This window comes from Halteromyces radiatus (assembly GCF_025201355.1).
Source record: "Halteromyces radiatus strain CBS 162.75 chromosome Unknown BX664scaffold_7, whole genome shotgun sequence".
Lineage (NCBI taxonomy): Eukaryota > Fungi > Mucoromycota > Mucoromycetes > Mucorales > Cunninghamellaceae > Halteromyces > Halteromyces radiatus.
In genome coordinates, this window is record NW_026251693.1 from 1,241,624 (window position 1) to 1,264,272 (window position 22,649).

The 22,649-nt window shown below is 31.8% G+C and overlaps 9 protein-coding genes and 1 non-coding gene across 10 annotated transcripts; 8 read left to right on the top strand and 2 right to left on the bottom strand.

Annotated features, from left to right (window-relative positions):
- Positions 1 to 52: 52 nt before the first annotated feature.
- Positions 53 to 1,504, bottom strand: BX664DRAFT_388256 (tubulin-tyrosine ligase family-domain-containing protein). Its single transcript, XM_051549459.1, has 2 exons — positions 443 to 1,504; positions 53 to 276 (listed from the first exon to the last, which is right to left on the bottom strand). Exons 1-2 carry the CDS (start codon positions 1,487 to 1,489, stop codon positions 118 to 120), a joined length of 1,206 nt encoding a protein of 401 aa, XP_051397817.1. The 5' UTR covers positions 1,490 to 1,504; the 3' UTR covers positions 53 to 117.
- Positions 1,505 to 2,122: 618 nt separating this feature from the next.
- Positions 2,123 to 2,194, top strand: BX664DRAFT_t107. Its single transcript has one exon. It is a non-coding gene; the product is annotated as a tRNA-Gln (tRNA).
- Positions 2,195 to 3,117: 923 nt separating this feature from the next.
- On the top strand, positions 3,118 to 4,361 carry BX664DRAFT_301833 (uncharacterized protein). The gene is made up of 5 exons (XM_051542405.1): positions 3,118 to 3,231; positions 3,283 to 3,368; positions 3,436 to 3,496; positions 3,555 to 4,072; positions 4,135 to 4,361. Exons 1-5 carry the CDS (start codon positions 3,162 to 3,164, stop codon positions 4,321 to 4,323), a joined length of 924 nt encoding a protein of 307 aa, XP_051397818.1. The 5' UTR covers positions 3,118 to 3,161; the 3' UTR covers positions 4,324 to 4,361.
- A 356-nt stretch (positions 4,362 to 4,717) lies between these two features.
- BX664DRAFT_317151 (uncharacterized protein) lies at positions 4,718 to 5,532 on the top strand (the record flags this gene model as incomplete). The annotated part of the gene is made up of 3 exons (XM_051542737.1): positions 4,718 to 5,138; positions 5,193 to 5,341; positions 5,419 to 5,532. 3 exons carry the CDS (start codon positions 4,718 to 4,720, stop codon positions 5,530 to 5,532), a joined length of 684 nt encoding a protein of 227 aa, XP_051397819.1.
- A 689-nt stretch (positions 5,533 to 6,221) lies between these two features.
- On the top strand, positions 6,222 to 7,471 carry BX664DRAFT_388258 (uncharacterized protein). Its single transcript, XM_051549460.1, has 2 exons — positions 6,222 to 6,566; positions 6,626 to 7,471. Exons 1-2 carry the CDS (start codon positions 6,450 to 6,452, stop codon positions 7,322 to 7,324), a joined length of 816 nt encoding a protein of 271 aa, XP_051397820.1. The 5' UTR covers positions 6,222 to 6,449; the 3' UTR covers positions 7,325 to 7,471.
- A 391-nt stretch (positions 7,472 to 7,862) lies between these two features.
- On the top strand, positions 7,863 to 9,614 carry BX664DRAFT_190361 (Pex12 amino terminal region-domain-containing protein). Its single transcript, XM_051540066.1, has 7 exons — positions 7,863 to 7,992; positions 8,060 to 8,137; positions 8,236 to 8,316; positions 8,445 to 8,521; positions 8,621 to 8,917; positions 8,979 to 9,398; positions 9,489 to 9,614. The coding sequence occupies exons 1-7, from the start codon at positions 7,896 to 7,898 to the stop codon at positions 9,552 to 9,554; spliced, it is 1,116 nt and encodes a 371-aa protein (XP_051397821.1). The 5' UTR covers positions 7,863 to 7,895; the 3' UTR covers positions 9,555 to 9,614.
- A 1,328-nt stretch (positions 9,615 to 10,942) lies between these two features.
- Positions 10,943 to 13,173, top strand: BX664DRAFT_380492 (uncharacterized protein). The gene is made up of 3 exons (XM_051548901.1): positions 10,943 to 11,264; positions 11,341 to 12,076; positions 12,193 to 13,173. Exons 1-3 carry the CDS (start codon positions 11,048 to 11,050, stop codon positions 13,034 to 13,036), a joined length of 1,797 nt encoding a protein of 598 aa, XP_051397822.1. The 5' UTR covers positions 10,943 to 11,047; the 3' UTR covers positions 13,037 to 13,173.
- Positions 13,174 to 13,822: 649 nt separating this feature from the next.
- On the top strand, positions 13,823 to 18,447 carry BX664DRAFT_267716 (uncharacterized protein; the record flags this gene model as incomplete). Its single annotated transcript, XM_051540963.1, has 12 exons — positions 13,823 to 14,307; positions 14,389 to 14,765; positions 14,893 to 14,970; positions 15,034 to 15,429; positions 15,509 to 15,904; positions 16,391 to 16,705; positions 16,784 to 16,842; positions 16,956 to 17,067; positions 17,156 to 17,238; positions 17,307 to 17,492; positions 17,579 to 17,896; positions 17,992 to 18,447. Coding segments are annotated over 12 exons (3,261 nt in total), but the record flags the coding sequence as incomplete, so codon positions are not given.
- Positions 18,448 to 19,445: 998 nt separating this feature from the next.
- On the top strand, positions 19,446 to 21,644 carry BX664DRAFT_190449 (uncharacterized protein). Its single transcript, XM_051540067.1, has 4 exons — positions 19,446 to 19,492; positions 19,572 to 19,723; positions 19,777 to 20,088; positions 20,168 to 21,644. Exons 2-4 carry the CDS (start codon positions 19,679 to 19,681, stop codon positions 21,182 to 21,184), a joined length of 1,374 nt encoding a protein of 457 aa, XP_051397824.1. The 5' UTR covers positions 19,446 to 19,492; positions 19,572 to 19,678; the 3' UTR covers positions 21,185 to 21,644.
- Positions 21,645 to 21,764: 120 nt separating this feature from the next.
- Positions 21,765 to 22,466, bottom strand: BX664DRAFT_339955 (uncharacterized protein). Its single transcript, XM_051546730.1, has one exon. It carries the CDS (start codon positions 22,406 to 22,408, stop codon positions 21,782 to 21,784), a length of 627 nt encoding a protein of 208 aa, XP_051397825.1. The 5' UTR covers positions 22,409 to 22,466; the 3' UTR covers positions 21,765 to 21,781.
- Positions 22,467 to 22,649: the final 183 nt, after the last annotated feature.

The following is a 22,649-nucleotide window of genomic DNA, read 5'->3' on the forward strand; positions in this document are numbered from 1 at the left end:
CCATCAAAGATAATAAATGGATAATCATAAAAAAAAAAAAAAAAAAGTTCTAATTTTTTTTTATCTATATGTTCTCTATTCTAATATCTATCAAATATTCTAATAATATCTAACTATTTACAAGGACAGTAATTGACGATCGAATACCTTGATCATACGTTCATCCGATTCCCCAATCATTCCAAAAAATGGTTCAACGGCCGTTTTTGTTGTAGCATCAAAAAGTTCTTGAATCACGTTTTGTAGTCTGGTACCTGTTTGTTTGAAATCGGGAAACTTTAAAAAAAAAAAAAAGAAAGAAAAGAAAAGGAGATTATCATCATGTTCATCTTTTTTTTTTTTTAATTGATCTATCCTTTTTTTTTTTAATTGATCTATCCTTTTTTTTTTATTATTGATCTATCCTTTTTTTTTTTTTTTTTTTTTTTTTTTTTTTACTTACGGCATTTGTTTCCAAGAAATAGACATTCATATCTTGATCAATCATAAAATCAACACCAAATAATTCAAATACATTAGGTAGGGCTTGAAAAGTCGTCATTTCACTTGAGCAGGCATCAAAGACATCCTTCAAAATAAGTTGCATCTTGGTAAAGATAGAATCCAAATCCTTTTTCGCTATACCACATTGTTCCAATTCCCAGAATAACTTTACTGATGCTTGTTCATCAAAATCAGCTTGATCGGTTTGTATACAAGTATTAGTCAAATGGATCAGAGTATCAGAGAGGTTCTCCAGGGTATAATCCTTCATAGCAAATAAAGCAAGCATGTCACGATAAAGATAAACTTGAATATTACCCACTGCCAAAACGTATGCTCGTACATGGAATTTGCGTTGATGTACAAGAAGTGGATGGTCAATATAACGTTGAATAACCCATTCACGCACTTGAGATATATCTTCTTCATTGTCGTCTTCTTCTGAATCAGAATCTTCCATCACAAAAATATTTCGTAATTGTTCCAAAGAATCAAACACTTGAATGCCTGCTGCTTTATTTGCTAGACTTGGTTTAATAATGAATCGATGTTTTAATTCACCTTCTTCTTCTTCGTTGGCTAATAGATCCCGTTCCACTTCAAATACTTCATTCATGGCTTCTTCAAAATAGTCGACATGATCCAATTCAAATTGCCAGGTTTCAGGAATAGCTTGAGACAAGATACTTTCAGGATACTTGGACAGGTACTTTGTCACATTGTAGGCAAACTGAGACTTACGAATCAATCCTTTTCGAATACAATAGGCATTACACATACTGTTGATACTAGTACTTGGTCGATGTATATGATCCCAATCAATAAGCTCATATTCCAACCATTGTAAATGGATAAAAGGCGTTGTATAATCTTTTTCACATTCATTTTGGCTAATATCTGTTGATACTTTGAAATCTAATGGACTTGATTCCAATGATCTAACAACACATTGTTGAGTATAAGGTTCATCAATATGTACAATAGCTTGTAATGTGGAAGGTGACATATCAATAACCAAATTAAAAAAAAAAAAAAAAAAAAAAAAAAAAAAAAAGGGACGGAAGAAGAAAAAAAAAAATCTTTTTTTTTTTTCCTTTTGTACAAACTGTTATCACCAACACTGTTAACTCCGCATCATCTTTTTCCTTTCTTTTCTTTTTTTTCTTTTCAATGCTCAATGTAATATAAAGTTTAAAAAAAAAAAAGAAAAAAGAAGGAAAAAAAAAAAAAAAAGAAAGAAAAAAAAATGTAGAATGTAGTAGTATAGTCAATGTAGTATAGTTAATCAAGTACCTTTTTTTTTTTTTAATAAATAACTTCGACACTGTTGATACATAAGAAATATGACCCAATGAAAAGAGATAAAACATAGTTATATAGTATACAGTATGTCTACATCAAAGGTAAACATTACTCTTAATCATCCCATCACATTGCTCATAGGTTTCTTCAAATCTAATTCATTTTAAAAAAAAAAAAAAAAAAAAAAAAAAAAAAAAAGGAAAAAAAAAAAAAAAGAACAAACTTGAATACTGATCAACCTTATTTAAGCCCTGGAATGAATAATAATTGAACAAACCGTATTCGATCTCCGACGATTAGCTATATATAGTTAAAATCAAAAAAATTTTCAACGCTTGGTTGCATGGTCTAATGGTTATGACTCCAGACTTTGAATCTGGCAGCCCGAGTTCGATTCTCGGTGCGACCTTTTTGGATTTTTATTGGCTCGATCGGAAGGTGAAACTGGACGAATCACAGGCCATTGTTTTATATCATTGCAATGTTATATATTTTTGTAAATAGATAGATTCAATCTAATTGTATTTAGATGAATGATGATGATATTTTGTAATGAATACTGGCTTTATTTTTATAAATCAAAGAAAAAAATGTTGAAAATAGAATAAGATAAACGATGTGATCTCTTGCCAGCCAATAAAATTTGAGTACTTTTCAGATGATGATAGATTTGTATAATAAAAATAAAGATCTTGTTCGATATTTCTTTTTTTATTGATGAGAAGAAAATATATATATAAAAACCTAACTAAAGGGAAAGTATATACGGTAAATGTCTACTATTTATACAGTATTAAAATGTGACAGTATCGTCGCAGTATCCTCTAGTAAAAAAAAAAAAAAAAAAAAAAAAAAAAAAAAAAAAAAAAAAAGAGGGTGTAAAGAAAAATAAAAAAAAAAATGGTTGTAGTAATATACAGTATATCGACAGTTAATTTGATCTAACTCATATTTCTTTTCCTTCTTTTTTTTTTTTTCTGTAGCTACCCATCAATGATCTATCGTTTATCATCCATCATCCTTTATCCTTCAATCATTCATCTTGTATTTATCTCAATCATTTTTATATCTCTGTTGTATCAAATAAAATCCTAATATATATATCAAATGCCATAAAGTCTGAAACAACCTTATTAGAGGTATGTCACATGTTTTTTATATCTGTTTGCTTAGTTGTACTTGAGACATCAAGAGAGAAGAAAAAAAAAAAAAATGATAGAATTGCCTTTTTTGATTTGCTGACGCTCAATCATCAACGGGGTATAATTTTGACCCTTCTTTTTTTTTGTTTTTCCTTTCCTATTTTTCTTTTTTTTTTTCTTTTTTCTTTTTCTGTTTTCTTTTTTTCTTTAAATAGAGATACAGAAAAAAATAGTATGGGCGATCTATATCCAACATTATCATGGTATAATGTTATAATTGCTTCCTGCTTTTTACTTGTTAATGGTATGACTTGTTTTCTTTAATAATATACTTATGACTAACTTGTTCCTGAAGTATGTATATCTTATAGATTAGGACTCAAGTTAGGGAAACCTTTAATCATTGCAGCTATACGATGTATTGTACAACTTACTATCATGGTAAATTAAACATTTTTTTTTTTATTCTAACTTTGAAACATTAACTTTTTTTTTTTTTTATTAATAGGGAATGATCCTTCAAGATGTATTCAAGGCACGACGATGTGTATTGGTTATGTTATTAACATGTAAGTAATATAAATTTTACAATTATCTTTTTTTTTTTCTCTGACAAGTTGTTTCAAGTTGTCATGATCTTTCTTAGTGCTTGTGAAACTGTCTACAATAAGTCACAATGGATGTACAAAGGCATATTTCCATCAGCATTTTTTTCCACTTTATTTTCAACCATGATTATAGGGATACTTGGATGTCGCTATGCTATTCAACAACAACCATTTTGGGCTCCAGAATACTTTATACCAACGATTGGATTATTATTAGGATTTACATCTGGTGCTATGGCGGTGGCTTTACATTCCTGTCTTCATCATATACGGGTTAATATGGGACAAATTGAAACATACTTGGCTTTTGGAGGAACTCGATGGGAAGCTGTACAACGTATTGCTAAAGATTCCATTCGTTTGGCAATGTTACCTACTATCAATCAAATGTCAATAACTGGTTCTATTGTGATTCCTGGTGCTATGGCTGGTCAAGTGATATTAGGTGTTTCTATTCAACATGCGGTTATGTATCAACAAATTATTACATTTTTGATTTCAAGTGCTACTTGTATTGGAGTTGTCGTGGTGGTTATGGTAAAAAAAAAAAAAAATAATAAATAAAATAAACGATACACTGACTAACATTGAATAAATAGTTTTGTTTACATACGATTGTAGATAGTGAACATAGGATACGTCAAGAAAGAATACAAAAAGGTACAAGGAATGTGATACAAAATGTAAAAGATTCAATAATCCATTTTAGCAAGAATCTCATTTATTCCAAGAAATCAAAATGGCAATCATCTAGTAAGGAAGATGAATGTCAACCTCTTTTAGCATAGTATAGAATAGTAAAAAAAAATTCATTTGTATATTTATCATCATCAATAATAATAATAATAATAAAATCTTTAAGAATTATTTGTTTGTTTCGTCTTCTGTTCGCATGATTTTTCATGATAGGGAAACGTCATTCATTGGCCAGCGTTTGTGATTTTTTTTTTAATCTTGGACTGCCCCCCTTTTTTTTTTCTTCTCACTCTTTTTTTTTTTTTTTTTTCTTTCTTTCTTTCTTCTGTTTATATCAAAACTTTAGTTACTTCCCACTCTTTCCCTTTTTCTTCTCTGTACATATATCAATAGTTCTTCATCTTTTCTTTTTTTTTTTATAACATTCTTCTTCTTGTATACCCCACTTTTTTTTTCTTTTTTTTTTTTATCATATCATATTCACACATGACTTCTTGGGCAACCCATTACTTTCCTTCTTCACATGACGTTAATCGTCGATCGACTGCAGCTGCAACAACAAGAACAACAACTACAAGAACAACGTGGTCTGAAGGACCTCGACTAGTACGACAAAATGCTTTTATATTGGATCCTACCGAACCATATACATTTGATTCCTTACCTCCTACATCCGAACAATCCTCTATTTCGTCACTCTCATCTTTTGCTTCTACCTTATCAAGTGCTGTTTCCGAAGAAGAACAAGAAGAATATCAACAACAACAACAAAAGCATAGTTTCAAAATAGTCCAGAAACGACGACCAAGTAATAGATCACCTATACCACAGAATACTGGTGATTATGACGAACCTTTTCTTCCTGCAAGATTATCATCTAGATCATTTTCTTTACAATCTTGGTTAGGTATAGTTGATATTATAAAATTATATAAAATGGTAATACTTTATTTTATTATAGAATACATTCGATCTATCTTAAGGACCATACTATTGATGATGATGATTTATTTGGGATATCAAATCTTTGCTTGTACAGAATTACAGCCAATGCCAACCGAACGACTTTATGCTGTTGATCCTGGAGCTCCAACTCATGTTTGGATACCAGTAAGTAAATATACCATAAATAGATCAATTTATCATTAAAAATAAATGATCTTTTTTTTTTTTTTGTTAATTAATAGGTATTTCAATGGACTTGTTGGAGACATACTTGGATGGGAAGATACCCTAGTGTTACTTTATGGATCACTGGTACAATTATTGGACTTTACTGGATGCATTGGAAACGACGATGATTCGATTTAATAACTGGAAGAAGCAAAAGAAGAAGAAGAAAGAACAATGGTAAGAAATCAATCAATAAAATATAGAGTTTTTAATATATATAAAAGGAAACAACAACAACATTTAGATGTTATATAATACTAGATAGATTATCACTTGTCTCTTTTTTTGTTATTTTGATATATTACACCGGCCTTGTCATGTTATCTATTCATGGACAATGTAAGTCACAAACGATGATGAACAATTTTTGATTTTACTTGACCCTTTTTTTTTTTTTTTTTTTTATTGACATATAGACAAGATTAATAATATCTTGCCGCAAGTCCTTTTTTCCCCCCCTCTCCTTCCTGATCAAGTCAGCCTTAGTATTAGTATCTGATAGTACGTTTCCTTTTCTTTGATTACATATTTGTCCATCCAATTTAGTCTATGTAGATAGTTGAATTAATCATTCAAACTTGTTTATATTCTTCTTATTTTTTTTTTTTGTGAATAAAATCATCATCTCTTGCAGTCAAGTCTTGCCTTTTATGTACATGTTAGTCACTGTTTCATTCATTCATTTGATTCGATTAGAGTCTAGGACGGAGATAATTTGTATAGCGTTATTGTCTACTGTTATTGCTTTCTATAGGCCAAAGGATGAGACGGATATTCAAATATCATTTATAATCCTTTTTTTTTTTTTTTATTTTTTGTATTTTTTTCTTTTCTTCTTTATAACTTTTTTTTTCTCCCCAAAAAAAGATATTACTGTACCATCCGGGTCACTGGCCACCATTAAACATATTACGAAGCGCTTTTTTTTTATTGGATCACTTGCTCCATCAACCTCTTTCTATATTATCTTCCCCCTCCTCTCTTTGACAATCTTTTTCAATTTTCACTTTTTAATTGAACAACAACAACAATAATTAACAACGACATGACTGATTATTCCTATGAATCGTTTGTTTCTCCTTTGGATGCTTTGGCTTTTGATATTGCTGCAAGTCCTTCCAAATTGGATCAAGAAGCTGCTGCTGCTGAACTTGCTCTCTGGGTAAGGATTATATTCTATCATTTACTTTTATTGTATACTTATCTTGAAATATTTTATAGAGTAATGCTCAATTTACCTTTGACGTGAAACCTGGTGAAGGTATTTATGACGATGAAAAGACCAACAATGTTAAACAGGATAATGATCCTATCACTTATGAAAAATTGGTGAATTATTTGGATTATGAACTCCCTCAACAACAACAACAACAACAACAACAACAGCAGCAACAACAAGTGAAGCCTGAACAATTGGTATTGAATCATCCACCTGTTTTGTCACCTCAACCTTTGACTATTACTTCGCCACCTGTTCAATCCACTTCTTTGCCTCGTGGTGGTCGTCAACTTCTTCCTAAACCTACCATGTCTGTACCTTTGGCTTCATTGTTAACTTCACCTCTTTTGCCCTTGAGTCTTCCTCCTTATCCAACAACAACAACAACAGCGAATGCCCCCAAGAAAGCACGCAAGAAATCGGCATCCACTACTGCTGGTGTGAAACGTGAACGGGAAAATGAAGAACTCAGTGAAGAAGCGATTCTGGCTGAAGAAGACAAACGACGACGCAATACTGCTGCTAGTGCAAGATTCCGTATCAAGAAGAAATTACGTGAACAAGCCATGGAACAAACGGTACATGATATGACCAAGAAATCGGAACTTTTGCAAGATCGTGTCAATGAATTGGAATTGGAAGTCAAGTGGTTACGTAACTTGTTGACTGAAAAGGATATGATGGTCAAGAACAATGCATGAAATTTGAAAAAAACAAAAATAAGAGAGAGAGAGGGGGGAAGATTTTAGAATAGAAATATTGGATTTGGTGTATGTGGAGTTGATCAATTCTTTTTACTTCTTTAGTATTTTTTTTTCTTTGTTTTCTTTTTTTTTTTTAGTATTATATACAATTATCCCTCTTGTACTTTTTTTTTACGTTGTGTTTTCATTCTTTATTTTATCATGATTTTTCTTTTCTTTTTTTTTTTTTCTTTTACTTTTTATTTATTCAACATATCTACTTTTTTATTATATATATATAAAAAAAAACAATAATAAAAATAAATCTCCCATTTCAACAATGATTCTTATAATCTACGTTTATTATGATTGGGTTTAGAAGTCATGGCCAAGGATGATGGTTTTTGTATGATGATAGAATGATGATCGACAAATAATGATTCGACCTTTCCGACTGAGGAACAAAAAGTTGTAGTCATGCTTTTTTTCTGGGACTGAATTCCCCATATTCTCTTCTCTTGTCTTTCAGTCTCTTTTCTTTCTTTTTCTCCATTCTTTTTATATATATATATTAATATACAATAATATAATGTCTACTTCTACACCGACATCAGATACAGATATCAAAGCACCTCGTACTCCATCTTTTTCTCTCTCGTTACCATTTGGAGCCCAACCGGATATTAGTAATAAATAAAACGTGAGAAATGTATATTGTTGCTCATATTTTCTTTTTTTTTTTTTCTTGTGTAGTTCGTGCCAATCAGAAAGATGTATATTATCAATCTATTTTACAAGAGCAAATATCTAGTGTATGTCAACAATTTCTAGGTAAGAAAAAAAAAAACTAAAGCCTACATTGATTCAATGTTTTTCAATTGGACTGACTTTTTTTTTCTTTAATAATAATCATATGCACTCGAAATCAGGTGCACGAAGACAACACCAATGGCAAAAGGAGATCAATACTGTATCTGACTTTTGTTATTATGGATTGACAACTTTACTAGGTAAGTTGAAAGAATGAAAAATGAGTGGTGGTATATGATGAACTAAGTGAGTAATGCTAGAAAATCTGAATACTCATTTTTTTTTTTTTGCCTTTTTCATTCATTCTTACTATTATTATTATTTATAGGTACTCAAACATTGGGTGAAGAATATTGCGATCTTGTTCAAATCAATCAATATGCCGATGTTTATCCTGGTTTTTTGGTAAATATGACTAAAAAAAAAAAATAAGGGGGAAAGTATATTTTTTCTTTTTATGATGATTTACTTTTTTTTTTTAATTTCTCTCTTTTATTTTACTAGCGACGAACAATACTTGTATTTGTACAGACATTATTGCCATATATATATACACGTGGAATTACTGAAATCAAGAAACAAGGTCAACAACGTCGTTTACGTCCTGGGCATCAGCGTGAAGAAGGAAATGTAGAACTGGATACGATACCAATGAAAAAAAGAATTCAACAATTTGTACAAAATACCTTACCTACTTTGCAGGAATTTGTGTTAAAAAACGTTCGACCTATGCATTTGGCCATCTTTTACTTTTTTGGTGCTTACTATAATTTCTCCAAAAGATTGACTGGGATTCGTTATGTAGGTTTATATAATCCATTATTATCATTTCTTTTACTCATTTTTATATCATTTACAATAGTTATTTACACGACAATTAGGACCCAATGAACAACGTGCAGGATATGAAGTATTGGGTGTATTGATTGTGGTACAACTAATGATTCAAGCTGGTCTAGAATTACGAAAACGATGGATACAATACCAGGAATTGATGACTGTTGACCTGATTGGCCAAAATGATGATGGAACAACGGCGATCGTGGATGGGACCGAAAAAATGGAAACATCAGCTGAAATAGAGACGGTAGATGATGATGATTTTGACTTTATGAATGCTTTTGACAAGGATGAAACAATCACTCAACCAGAAGAATTATCTTATGAAGCAATGCAAATGTTAAAATGTGCTTTATGTTTGGAACCAAGAAAAATCACTACTACTACACCATGTGGACATCTCTTTTGTTGGAATTGTATTGTTGAATGGTGTCAAAATAAGGTATAATAATAATAATAAATATATGGAAATGTCAAAATCACCTGCCTTGAACTGACTATTTTTTTTTTATTTATTTTATATTTTTATTAGCCTGAATGCCCTCTTTGTCGTAGTCATGTCAATACTTCTCATTTGATACCACTAAACAACTTTTAAAATATAGATAGTAGTAGGTATATAGTGTTATTCTTGAATAAAGTATCTACATTTTTTTTTTTTTTTTTGGTATTTCATATGGTTACTCATCAATGGAAAAAAAATTGGCCGTTCGGAACTTCAATAAAGGTACTAGTTAGTTTTTTGTGAAATAATACAACAGGGTTTGGAGTAAAAAGTTTTTCCATAGTGTTCTATTGATGTTCCATGTCATATTCTTTTTCTTTTTTTTGGAATATTCCCTTTTATTATTTCATGATATATATATATATATATATATATATATATAATTATGTAGTAATTGATTCCAAGTTTCTTCTTATAAAGAAAGAATGATAATGAGTTATGATTGATCCATCATTCTTTATCCCTCTTTTTTTTTGTTTGTTTTGAACTCAGTTGACAAAGTATGAACCCGGAAAAGAAGATTTTCCTGCAAGACCAACTCATCTAAACCAGAGAAACGGATCGGTCACTAAAAATCAAGGTGATACAAACCGCAGGTTCTTGAAGAACAAAAGCTGTCCCACAGAGTTGAGAGTTTGAAACTAAAGCATTGATCAAATCATTCGTTTTTTTTTTTTTTTTTTTTTTTTTTTTTTTTTTTTAATCTTGATATTATTTTTGCCGAACAGAAAGACGGGATTTATTCATATGATTAATATCATCAAAAAAAGAAAAAAAGATACATTTTTTATAATGAGATCAAACATTATTTCTATCCATTTGAAAGAAAATATATAAGAAGTAACATCATGATGAATAAAAAAGAAAAAAAAAAAGAATCGACCTAGTGAGTCATCATATGATGACACAAAAAGCAGAGGTCAAAACTTTAGGATAAAACATTATTGGGCGGAAAAGTATCGGGCCGCTTCGATTTTATAGAGAATGATGATGATAAACAAGATGAACCAAAAAGGTAGGGGTTTACATATGTTTATCCGCGCTCGTTTCATTGTTTGAAAAAAAAACAAACCCCACCCATTATATCCATTTGACACAAACATTCTATTATGACACAATATTTATGATGGATTAATATTAGTAGGAGTAATAAATAATAGCATAAAAACATTTTAACAAGAAAAAAAATTATTATCTATTTTATTTTGTGTATTAGTGATTTGGTTGCTATAGTTAAATAGTTTAATTATAATATTAAAAAAAAAGTTTATTCTAATATATCACGATGGGACCTTATTTTTTTTTTTGCATATTTTTGCACCCGAAAAGTCAGTCAAAAATCCGACCTTCTGTCCTAATCAGGCATTTAGCCTGTCAGCTTGTGTAGTGAATTTTTAAAAAATAAAATCAAACACTTTTTCTTATTTTCCCATTCTTTTTTTTTTTTTTTTGTTTGTTTCTCCTTTTCTTTCTTTTTTTTTCTTTTCTATTCATTTTTTTTTTTTTTTTTAGTCACTCACTTTACGCATATACTCACATATTTATACATATACACGACTCCTTTTTAACCTTTTCCCCTTATCATTATGATAAAACCATTCCCATTGTTCTTCGTATTATTATCTCTATATGCAACTATTGTAGCTTCTCAACACCACATGTCAACGGAAGATCCACCACTTCCTGCCTTTAATGCTACTGGTGAAGAACCCATGTCTTATGCTCTTTTACCAGATAATAAAGGTTATTTTTATACTCATGTTGTCTTTATGGTCATTGCTTTTTGGATTCTTATGCCTATGGGTAAATTTTTTTTTTTTTTCAATTAGGGACAAAATTAAAAAAAAAAAAAACTCATTTTTAATTATTTTGATGATAGGTGTTATGTTTGGTATTGCTAGATCACCGTTCCATGTACCTGTTCAAATCATTGCCTTCTTAACATCTTTACTTGGTTATTTCTTTGGTCATTTGTATGCTCATAGTACTCCTCATTTATACAAAGGAAATTCTCATCATAAATTGGGTTGGATTATCTTTTTATTTTTGATTACACAAATTGCCGTGGGTGTGGTTCGAAAAATCGCCAAAGCAGTAGGGAAAACACAAGAAAGTACTACTGGTTATGAATCTCTTACAGAAGAAAATATACGTTTGGTTCGTCAATCATCTGACAATCATCCTTCTCGCAGCAATAGTAGTAGTAGTAATGGCAATGGTGGTGATACTCATAGTGAAGGTTCCATGGAAACTCTACATCATAACAATGGTAATTATGATGAAACTCATTTGACAAATGTTATAATAACCAAAGTAGAAGAAGAACATCAACGATTATCTATGGATGATGAAGAAGAAGATATTGATCAACTTTTACAAGAGAATGATCCTATGATGATGATGGGTAAAAAACAACGTTCTCTCTGGATGCGTGTTATTGATGCTACTTTACCTTGGATTCCTCAAATTATCAAGACTATTTTTGTTCGCACAGCTTACAATCCATTCACTAAAACTGTTTGTCGTTATATCCATTCTATTTTGGGTCGTATCTTTATTATTTTGATCTTTACTCAAACGATCAGTGGTCTGGTGGTTTATCATGGTGTCTGCAGGTAAGATAATAATAATAATGATAAAAAGAATCTCCGACTTTCCATTTTTGATTTTTTTTTTTATTGGTAAAAGCTTATTCATCATTTCCTTTTTTTTTTTTTTTTTTTAATAATAGATCTTGGGATGTACTTGGATGTATTGCTCATTTGATCAAAGGTGGTATCTTTTTCTTTTATGGTATTCTAACTTTTGGTCGATATCTTGGTGCATTTGCTGAAAGAGGTTGGGCTTGGAATCGTGTAGATGGTGGTAGTAAATTTAGTTTTGAATTTATTGAATGTTCACTTATCTTTATTTATGGTATTACTAATACATGGATGGAACATTTTGGTAAAGATTCAACATGGAATCACAAGGATTTTGAACATGCTAGTCTTGCATTTATGTGGTGGTGGTGTGGCTTGGTTGGACTCCTTGTTGAAAGCCGAAGTTTACGTCGATTATTAGAACGATCATTTATGAATACACCTTTAGATGTATCTCGACATGAAATTCATCAAACTTATTCACTTAATCCTTTCCCAGCATTGACTATTATGCTTACTGGTATATCCATGGGTAATCATCATCAAGAAACTCAATATTCTACCAATGTTCATTTTATGTGGGGTCTCTTATTAGCATTGGCTGCTCTTTGTCGTCTTTGTACCTATCTTTCCTTTTTCCAAAATACACCTCATTCCATAAAACCATCTCGACCTCCTACTGAATTAGTAGGTGCCTTTTGTTTGATTGCTGGTTCTATCTTATTTATGGCTTCCAATTCTGGTACGATGACATGGATGCGAAGATTGGAAGTGGACACTATGTTTATGATGAATGTTTGTGTTGCTTTGACATCTTTGACTTTATGTTATGTGGCAGCAATGATGATTCTTAAGGCTTGGGCAATGAAACGTGAACAACGCAAGAAGGCAAGGATTATAAAACGTGATCGATTTGTGGGCCAAGATGTTTAAATCAAACATGATATTTTTTTTTTTTTTATATCTATTTTATTCTTTTTTTTTATTTTTCTTAAAAAAACAAACTATTTACACACTATTCTACTTTACCACTTATTTTTTTTTTTTTACTATTTTACCTTAGTTCTTATTATTATTATTACTATTATTATTATTATTATTTGTTATCTATCATTTTCATCTCATCATCATCTATACTTTGTATATATACATATATATATATATGTTCTTTCTTAACTTTTTGAATAAAATTACTCTATCATATCTGACCACTTATTATAATGTATATCTTATTATTAAAGTAGGATGATTGTGTATGTTTGTGTATATATAAAAAGGGGGAGTGGTAAAGGGTTATAGGAAAACGGGACGGGATTTTTAAAATTTTCTTTTTGATTCTTGTTTTTTTTTTTTTTTTTTTTTTTTTTTTGTTCTTCTTTTTTCTATTTTGAATACATATCACATTTTTTCTTTCTTTTTTCTTTATTACACCTCTTTATTCTCAGTTTTGTTTTTAGTTATTTACTCCTTTTATCCCATTTTTCATCCTTTTTTTTCGATTTATCATGTCAGATAAATCTAACCTTACTGAAACCAAATTGAATGATGGATCCATAGTTCGAGTCAATGGTAAGAAACAAAATATAATATATTTTTTATTGATCTTTTTTAGAAAAAAAAAAAAAGAAAAAATAGATGAACCTTTTAAATCTATTTAAAATATAATAATAAAAACTATTATTCTGATTCTCCTTTTTTTTTTTTTTGATATTTTATTTAGATCATGTTTATTTGACTCCAGAACATCTTGGTGAACCATATTATATTGGTCGTATTATGGAATTCTGTAAGGTGCGTAAAAGAAAAGGACTTCAAGTTCGTGTGGCCTGGTATAACCGACCTAAAGATGTTTTCAATCGAAGATGGTATGATGCCAATCTATTGATTGCTACTATGAATTCTGACTTGAATCCAGTTTCTTCTATTCGTGGCAAGTGTACTGTTCTTCACAAACATTATATTCCCAAGGATCAATTTGAACTTTATCGAAACTCTGAAGATCATTTTTATTATACTCAACTCTATGATCGTTATATGCAACGTGTTTATGATCTTTTACCTTGTGAATTGGTTCAAAATGTGCCTATGGATGTACGAGAAGCTCTTTGTCAACGTTATCAATTTATCATTGTTGAACAAGGAAAAGCCGCTGATCTTACTAGTGCTAGACGTATTTGTTGTGTTTGTCAAAATTGGTGTAATAGGTAACTAAAATAAAAAAAGTTAAAATAAAGTAAAATAAATAGAAAGATCTCATCATCTTTTTTTTTTTTTTAAAAATATAGTGCAAGTTCTGTGAAATGCGCTGGTTGTCAGAAAAGTTATCATATGACATGTCTTTCTCCTCCTTTAACTCGTAAACCTTCTAAAGGTTTTGCATGGCAATGTGCTTTCTGTTCCAAGAAAGAAATCGAAGAATTATCAAAATCATCATCGACATCATCAACATCATCATCTCATGGGAATGAAGAATCATCACAATCATCATCAATAACATTACCATCTTCTTCTACATCTATTAGCCGATCATCAGATGCTGTTAAACGTATTCCTCGATTAAGATCTCAACAACAACAACGGCAACAGCAACAACAAAATCTGCAACAGCAACAAAAGCAACCTCAACAACAAAATGGACAATCAACGACTGAAAAAATTTCTGGTGAGTCTCAAGAATTACAAGACTATTTATCCAATAATGCAAAGATATTCGAAGGTAATATATATATATATATATATATAATTATGATGTATTGTTCCTCTCTCTCTAATTCATTTCCATATCATAGATCCAAGTCAAGTTAGAACAACTCATATGTGGCCATTCCGATATTTTGGTGTCAATACAAATATTAAGGACATTTTGGGTATGATACAATTTTTTTTTTTATCTTGATGAGATTCTAATGAAATACTTTTTATATATATAGATATTGATGATCGTATTTACCCACGTGCCGCTAGTCGAATTGGAGCCAAATATCAAGCAACCGTACCTGATTGGAAAGAACCTTCTGATTATGATACAACAAGTAGCATGAAACAAATGACATTATCTCCTTCATCCACTCCACCTCTATTACCCTCAATTTCTGTCATCAATACGTCTTCTTTGGAAACTTCATCACCTAGTAATAATACAACTTCTCCTACGAAAAGATTGGAAAGACGAGGAAGACCTTCTAAACGGAAAGATGCTGCTAGCCCGAGTAGATCTATATCTGATGATTCTTTGGTCATAGAAGATGATAGACCAGTGATCCGTGGTACTGATGATACAGTTGTACCTTTGTTTAGTCAGCCTAATAGATTGAATGAAGACGAATGTAAGGTTTTTTTTTCTTTGTGTATGTGGTGCGTGTGTTATCATACTCATGAATCTCTCTTCTTCTTCTTTGCATCTAGTGGATACTTATATCAGCAAAGTTCAATCACTTCCCAACTTACCATTTGCATCTTATTCATCGGATGCATACGATTTGGCGTTATCAATGCTGGAAGAAAATATGTACGACACAAATGCTGCATTAAACAAAATTCGACAAGTGACCAAGGACGATTTTTCTTTTCTAGTGACATGGCAAGCAGATGAAATCCAGGCATTCGAACAAAGTATCCGGGAACATGGACATGAACTCTTATTTGTCAAACAACGCATTCCTACCAAATCCATGGCTGATATTGTACGCTTTTTTTATCAATGGAAGAAATCTGATCGGTATGAACCTGTTTATTCTGTATGGACCAAAGTATTTCGACCCACCAAACGATTCAAGAAACATACTCGATCGATTATGGATTGTCTCGACAAAAGTCAACAAGACGATAAAAATTTGCTCAAGTTACTGTTGTTACCAAAAACCAAGACGAACGGACGCGATCAAGATGTTAGTGATACGGATAATGAAACTGATGATGATGAAGTAAAGGATGAATCATCACAATCGACAATGAAGAAGACCAATGGATTATCAGCACATAGTAGTGATAGTAGCAGCGTAATCAGCTCTAGTGATGAAGATGATGATCAGGATGGAGATTATATAGACGAAAACAAAAAACAATTGCGACAATCCTCTACTTCTACTCCCAAGGCTACTACGACAACAAAGACAACATCTCGTAAACCTATACCCACTAATCAACCTAGAATTACAAGATCAACACGTCGTTCAGCAGCAGTAGCAGCCGCAGCAGCGATAATCAAACAGGAATCCAACAAAACGATTCGTGACAAAAAAATTCAACAACAAGCCAACAATCATCATGATACCAATCACCATGAAGATGAGGAAGACGACACTACTTTGGAGTTCGCGGCAGATCCTACTGTTGTACCATCCACAGCCATTAGCAAAAACAACAAACCATTCCAATGTCTCAACTGCAATACGACTCATTCTACATTTTGGCGGAGGGTACCTGGTGATACCGATCGAAAACGAAAGATATTCGATGTTGTTTTATGTAATGATTGTGGAATTCATTGGCTCAAATATGGTAAAAGACGTCCTGTAGTTACTGAATCTATAGCGCAATCCAATGGTAATACTTCTAACTCTCGTGGCCGTGGTCGTCCTAACAAGGTGATCAGTTCTAATTGTAAGTTTTGAAGGAAAAAAAAAAAAGACATTTCTCTATCATTCTAACAATACAATTATATTCTTTTTTTTTATATAGTGAAACGGAAACGTAGCGAAAATGAAAATGATACCATTGGAAAAAAGGTGAAAGAAGATGTAAGTTACTTTTAAGAACGATATATACATAGATAATCAAGCGTGTGTGTGTGTTTTGATGACTGATGACCAATTTTTGCTCATATTTTTTTTTTTAAAAATATGTTTATTAGCGCTCACTAGTGGAAAGACAGCCAATATCATCTGTATGTCAAGTTTGTCATTCTATGGATCAACCAAAACGACTTATTTCATGCTCTGACTGTCATCTAGTGGTTCATGATGGTAAAAAGATTTAATTAAAAATAGTAGTAGTATAAAAAAAAATGCTTGCTTGAGACACTAACCATAAATGATATATATGTATATATAGATTGCTTTGGTGTGGAAAAGAAAAGCACAAATTATTGGCAATGTGATGTGTGTAAAAACAAGAAGAAACCTTCTGTCTCTTACGTAAATAATTATATTTTAAATAGATGATTCAAATCAATGAACTCACTTTTTCTCCCTTTTTCCTTTAGTTATATCAATGTGTACTTTGCGGGAAGGGATCCAAAGGAAATCAAGAAATCATGAAACCAACTTCTGGGTACAATTGGGCTCATATTACTTGTGCATTATTTATACCTCAAGTCAAATTTATCAACGCTACTACTATGAGTCCAATTGAATATGCAGGATCCATTCCGAACACAAAAAGGAAACAGGTAAGATCTGTAGATATGTGTAATGTTTTTAGAGACTATATCTAATACATATTGTTTTCTTATACTTTTGTGTACATCAATTATAGACATGTCAAGTTTGCTATTGTTCTGATAATGGTGCTTATCTTTCTTGTAGCGATGACAGTTGCCAAAAAGATGTGCATGTGCATTGCGCTCTGGAACAAGGATACTGGACTGGATTCACTATACATGCTATATCGTCTCCTTCATCATCAATACGCAAGATCAATGAACTTCCATCTAAACCCATAGTACCTTTTGGAACTTTTGGCAAGGATTCTTCTAGTGGGATCATGATACCTCAAATATTTTGTCCTCAACATATTCCATCATCTTCAAGAAAAGATCTGTATCCTTTGACTACCCGTACAGTTGAAAATAAGGTAAAAAAGAAAAAAGAAAAAAAAAAAAGAGACAAATGAAGAACATCTTGTGGTATTTAATTGTTCAATTTTAATCTTTATTTTATTTTTAATAGTCCTGGATATCTATCTATGCTCCTTTGTACAAATCTATCGATCCAAATACAACACCTGCCATGCGTCGCTATGCTGCCTGGTGTCAACGCAATGGTCAACCTGCACCTCAGTATTTATCTTTTATTCTACCAAACACTGTCAGTACAAATATTGATAGTGAGGATTTGACAGTAAATGGAAAGAAATTGATTCATGACAGTACCAACAATAAATCACACCGATCACGATGTCTTACGGACTTACTGGATCAATCATGTAGCTTGTGTCCTGTCGTTAACTCTCCTTTCTGGTGGAATATGAGCGAAGTGAAATCATCTATGGTGAACAGCAACAATAACAACACGGATAAAAGTATAGACTTGGATAACAAACTCATCTGTCAACGATGCTACTGTGACTTTCAACGTCAACCTGATCATCATGGAACACCAAAACTGCAATCTACAGTAGATTAGTTTTTATTCTATCAACATTATATTCCCCCTTCTTACATTGCTTTTTTTTTTGTTTTTGTTTTTGTTTTTCATCTTTATATATCTCATCCTATTTCATGTTAATTTGATGTTTTGTTGCCCTTTTGTATATTTATTTATCGTCAATCATCAATATTCAAATCTTAATAAAAAAAAACATTTATACAAGTATTAGAAACTTTTAAACATTTGATTCATTTGATTACCACCTTTGGACAATAAAGCCGAGAACGAAATGTTGGTAACACAATACAATACGGCAAGTGAATTCTACCCTAACAACGAAATCAATGTGGAAATAGTACATGTTTCTATTTCTCTCCCACCTGATTCCTCTGTCTCCTTTTTATCAACCTGCAATGAGGCGTTTCAATATTTGACAAAGACGGGATATGAAATAAACACCTTTTTCTTTTCTTTATTTTTTTTTTCCCCTTTTCTTCCCAACTTTTTTTTTCTTTTTTTTTCTTTTTCTCTCTCATCTTTTTTTCTTTCAATCTATCTCTCACTTTTATATTCTATTAGAGGTAAGAGAAAGAAAAAAAAATGAATGAATAATAATTATTAATGATTATTTATCATAGTTCTTTGTTGAAACGCGGTTTGGGAAACTTAAGGTTGTCGCCATGGTATCATTATCACAGCAAGAAGAACAACAACAACAACAACAACGTACTTTAGGGTTTCTTAAACCTGATATTCTTGACCACAAGACTGAAGTGATGAATTTGATCAAAACTAAACAATCTTGGAAACTAACTTTTGAACAAGAACTTATTCTTTCTTTGGGTGAAGCTAAAGTGTTGTATCCTGATGATCAAGAAGCCTTATGGTTAAGCAGGTAGATAGTAGTGTAAGGTGGCAAAGTTTGAAATGGAGGATGATATCATTGATTTTTTTTATTTTTATTTTAATAAAGCCATCCCGTTTATGTATTTATTTTGGAAGGTACTAATGTGATCAAGGACTGGTTAGATTTTGTTGGCCCCAAGGATCCTGAAAAAGCAAAACAAGTCTCACCTCAAAGGTAAATAAAAAGAAAAAAAAAGATAATGGAATTTTGAATATATATATATATATTCTTATTAATTTTATGTTATTTTTAGTTTACGTGCTATTTATGGATTGGATCTTCTTCATAATGTGTGTCATGCCAGTGAATCTCCCAAGGAAGCTCAACAAGATCTAGCTTGGTTACAAAGTCTGGTGGTTGATGACCTTTCTGTCAAATTTGATAATGTCAGTCTTTCCTCATCTGGTAATACAAATACTTCTAAAAAACAACTTGTTAAACCTTCGAAACTCAAGAAGCCCACCACAATCGGTACCTCGAAAATCGCCGCTCCTTCCACATCTGCAGCCTCTTCTTCTTCCGTTTCCTCTTCTTCCTCTTCTACTTCTCCTGATAATACTAGAAGAAAATCGACAACGAAATCATCATCCTTAGCTCGTCCAAAATCATCCCTTGGTTCACGTCCTTCAACTCCATCTTCAGCAGCAACAACCACTATCAAAAAGTTACCTACCAATGGTGGTAAAACACAAGAAACAACATCAATCACAAAAAAAGTCATGACTCAACCATCTGCTGTTAAAAAATCCACTGTTTTACGCCCTCCAAAGGTAAGTGTCACATACTTTTTTTTTTTTTTTTTTTTTTTTTAAAAAAAAATTTAACGTCCTTATCATATTCTTCATGTAGGTTCAAACAAACAAGACCAGGAAAGAGAGCAAAACATCACGCATTACTGCAAGATCGGATCCTAGCAAACAATCATCATCTGATCCAGTAGCCAGCATGGGACCCAGCACCAGCAAGCGCCTTGTCAATGCCGGAAACATCTCGAAAAATAGTAACCCTGGTATATCAGTACTAACAGGTCGTACACGGAAATTTAGCACCAGATTGGACAGTCGCAAAAACGCCAACAGTATCCTCTCTTCCTCTTCTTCTGCAACAGGAGATACAACAACAGCAGCGGACACAACAGTAACAGTGGATGCAACATCAACTGTGGATGCATCAGCACAAAAGGCCTCAGAACTACCGGATACATCGCCAATTGTGGATACACCAGCAACCGTGGATGCGCCACCACCACCAGCAATTACAGATACATCAGTAGAAACGAATGATCATTCAACACCAATGCCTATCAATGATGACGCAGGTGACTCAGGTGACAATGTGCCTAATGCTTCGGAATCTCTCAACACAGTGCCCTCAGTCTCAACATCCTTTTCGCAACATACAACAGAAAGTGATCATGATGCAGAAGTAGCAGCAGCAACATCAGCACAATCAGTTAAAAATGGAGACAGCAATGGATGCAATCGTGATAGCAACGGAAAGTGCAACAACGACATGATGATGATGGATAGTATTAGAGTGGAATCACCTTTCTTACAACTGGATCGTCGTCGATCATCATCATTCTCGCCTGTCAGTGTAGCATCATCTTTAACAAGACCAGAAACACCTGAAGTAGATAATTTACGACAACGTTTTGAAGTGTTAGCCCAATCAGCAGCAGCTACATCAACAATGACAACAGGCTCAGTAACAAGATCACCAGTATCAGTCAAACGTGGTTCATCTATCACTCCAGAAATGGCATCTCGTATCAAAGACTTGAAACCTAGGGATCCAGTTGGTTCTCGTGTAAAAAGTATGGTGGAATTCTTTATGGATGAAAACCTTCACAAGTGGGAATTCTAGGTCTCCTTCTCATTTCTCTCTTTCCTTTGCCCCCCTCCCTTCTTTTTATATATATATATATATATTCCATTTATCCCCTATTATTTACAAGTTTCTTTTATTATTGTTATTATTATTATTATCATTTTTATTATCATTACCATTATCATTATTATCATTACTATTATTATTATTATTATTCTTATCATTACTCTTAGTAGTTGCCCTTTCCATTTCCTTTTCTTTTTTTTTTTCTCTTTATACAATAGATCAATTTACTACAATTCAGTATATTTATTTTTATCTTTATATTCTATCCTTTCTTCCTCTCTAACCCATTCCTTCCCCCTTTTCAAAACAACAACATTATACCATTTTGTATTGTATCTATTCCTTCCTTTATATCCTAGTTTTTATATTTCAATCACACTCAATATGGCTATATTCAATAAAGTTGTTTGATTTTTTTTTTTTATAAAACTTGTTTATTATTTTAAAATGTATTATTTAAACAATTAATAAATAACTATCCAACTAACTAGATACCAAGATAATGGGTCATCAGATTGATAATATTTCAGAGAGCGCCTTGGGGAGGTGATTTTTTTTTTTTTTTTTTCATAGGGGTGATGATATTTCGTTGTCATCACGAAGAAGAATCCAAAGCCATTCTGTAGTCAAACGATCTATCCAGTCATCATAAAGAGTACGTACATTAGTTAATAAATCCAATAAATCCAAGTGTAGTTGCATATGATGATGATGATGATAAGGAGCACGTGCTATTTGTCGAAGACATAACAATTGTTGTTGTGATTGGAGAGTTTTCTGTTGTGCTGCGACTAAGAGTGATCGTTGTTGATCTACGTGATTTTTCCAAATGTGATGTTCCTGTTGAAGACTAGATAAGAGTTGATCTTGAACAGAGGTGCTACGTTTTTTATAGGTTGTATAGAGTCGATCCAATTTACGTTGAAGTTTGATATTGGCGTTATCTCTTGCTGTAGCCAATTGAAGAGATTGTTGATATTCAGTTTTGTTTTTTTCTAATGCTGCTCGTGTTTCTGCTAATTGTTGGTTCAGGGTAGAATAACGTTTGTATAATGAAGACAATGTATCTTGAGTACGAGTAAAATAAGTCAATTGATTGGTGGTATTGTTGGTGGTCATAAATGTAGATGTATCATTTTGAAAAACAGAATAAGTAGATGAATGCCATTTTGGTATATCGCAATGAAGTGACATTGATAAATAGATGAAAGAAAGAAAAGAAAGAAAAGAAAAGAAAGAATAAAAAAAAAAAAGAAAAATAAATAAAAATAAAATAAAAAAAAAAGAAAATAAAAAAAAAAAAAAAAGAAAAAAAAATATAGGGGTCCGCATGATTTCACCCAGGAGAGAATCTTTTTTTTCTTTTTTGGAACAAGGTCAAACCGGAGTTCAAATGTTTTTTTTTGTTATTTTTTTTTTTTCATTCTTTCTTTCC

Bases quoted from the DNA above. Each gene is read 5' to 3' on its own strand.
- BX664DRAFT_388256 (XM_051549459.1), bottom strand. From the start codon at position 1,489: ATGTCACCTTCCACATTACAAGCTATTGTACATATTGATGAACCTTAT. The intron at 277-442 runs GTAAGTAAAAAA...TTTTTTTTAAAG, and splicing joins ATTTCTTGGAAACAAATGCC to TTTCCCGATTTCAAACAAAC.
- BX664DRAFT_301833 (XM_051542405.1), top strand. From the start codon at position 3,162: ATGGGCGATCTATATCCAACATTATCATGGTATAATGTTATAATTGCT. The intron at 3,232-3,282 runs GTATGACTTGTT...TTGTTCCTGAAG, and splicing joins CTGCTTTTTACTTGTTAATG to TATGTATATCTTATAGATTA. The intron at 3,497-3,554 runs GTAAGTAATATA...AGTTGTTTCAAG, and splicing joins ATTGGTTATGTTATTAACAT to TTGTCATGATCTTTCTTAGT.
- BX664DRAFT_388258 (XM_051549460.1), top strand. From the start codon at position 6,450: ATGACTGATTATTCCTATGAATCGTTTGTTTCTCCTTTGGATGCTTTG. The intron at 6,567-6,625 runs GTAAGGATTATA...AATATTTTATAG, and splicing joins CTGCTGAACTTGCTCTCTGG to AGTAATGCTCAATTTACCTT.
- BX664DRAFT_190361 (XM_051540066.1), top strand. From the start codon at position 7,896: ATGTCTACTTCTACACCGACATCAGATACAGATATCAAAGCACCTCGT. The intron at 8,317-8,444 runs GTAAGTTGAAAG...TATTATTTATAG, and splicing joins TGGATTGACAACTTTACTAG to GTACTCAAACATTGGGTGAA. The intron at 8,522-8,620 runs GTAAATATGACT...TTATTTTACTAG, and splicing joins ATGTTTATCCTGGTTTTTTG to CGACGAACAATACTTGTATT.
- BX664DRAFT_380492 (XM_051548901.1), top strand. From the start codon at position 11,048: ATGATAAAACCATTCCCATTGTTCTTCGTATTATTATCTCTATATGCA. The intron at 11,265-11,340 runs GTAAATTTTTTT...TTTTGATGATAG, and splicing joins TTGGATTCTTATGCCTATGG to GTGTTATGTTTGGTATTGCT. The intron at 12,077-12,192 runs GTAAGATAATAA...TTTTAATAATAG, and splicing joins GTTTATCATGGTGTCTGCAG to ATCTTGGGATGTACTTGGAT.
- BX664DRAFT_190449 (XM_051540067.1), top strand. From the start codon at position 19,679: ATGACCTTTCTGTCAAATTTGATAATGTCAGTCTTTCCTCATCTG. The intron at 19,724-19,776 runs GTAATACAAATA...AAACTCAAGAAG, and splicing joins TGTCAGTCTTTCCTCATCTG to CCCACCACAATCGGTACCTC. The intron at 20,089-20,167 runs GTAAGTGTCACA...TTCTTCATGTAG, and splicing joins CTGTTTTACGCCCTCCAAAG to GTTCAAACAAACAAGACCAG.
- BX664DRAFT_339955 (XM_051546730.1), bottom strand. From the start codon at position 22,408: ATGTCACTTCATTGCGATATACCAAAATGGCATTCATCTACTTATTCT.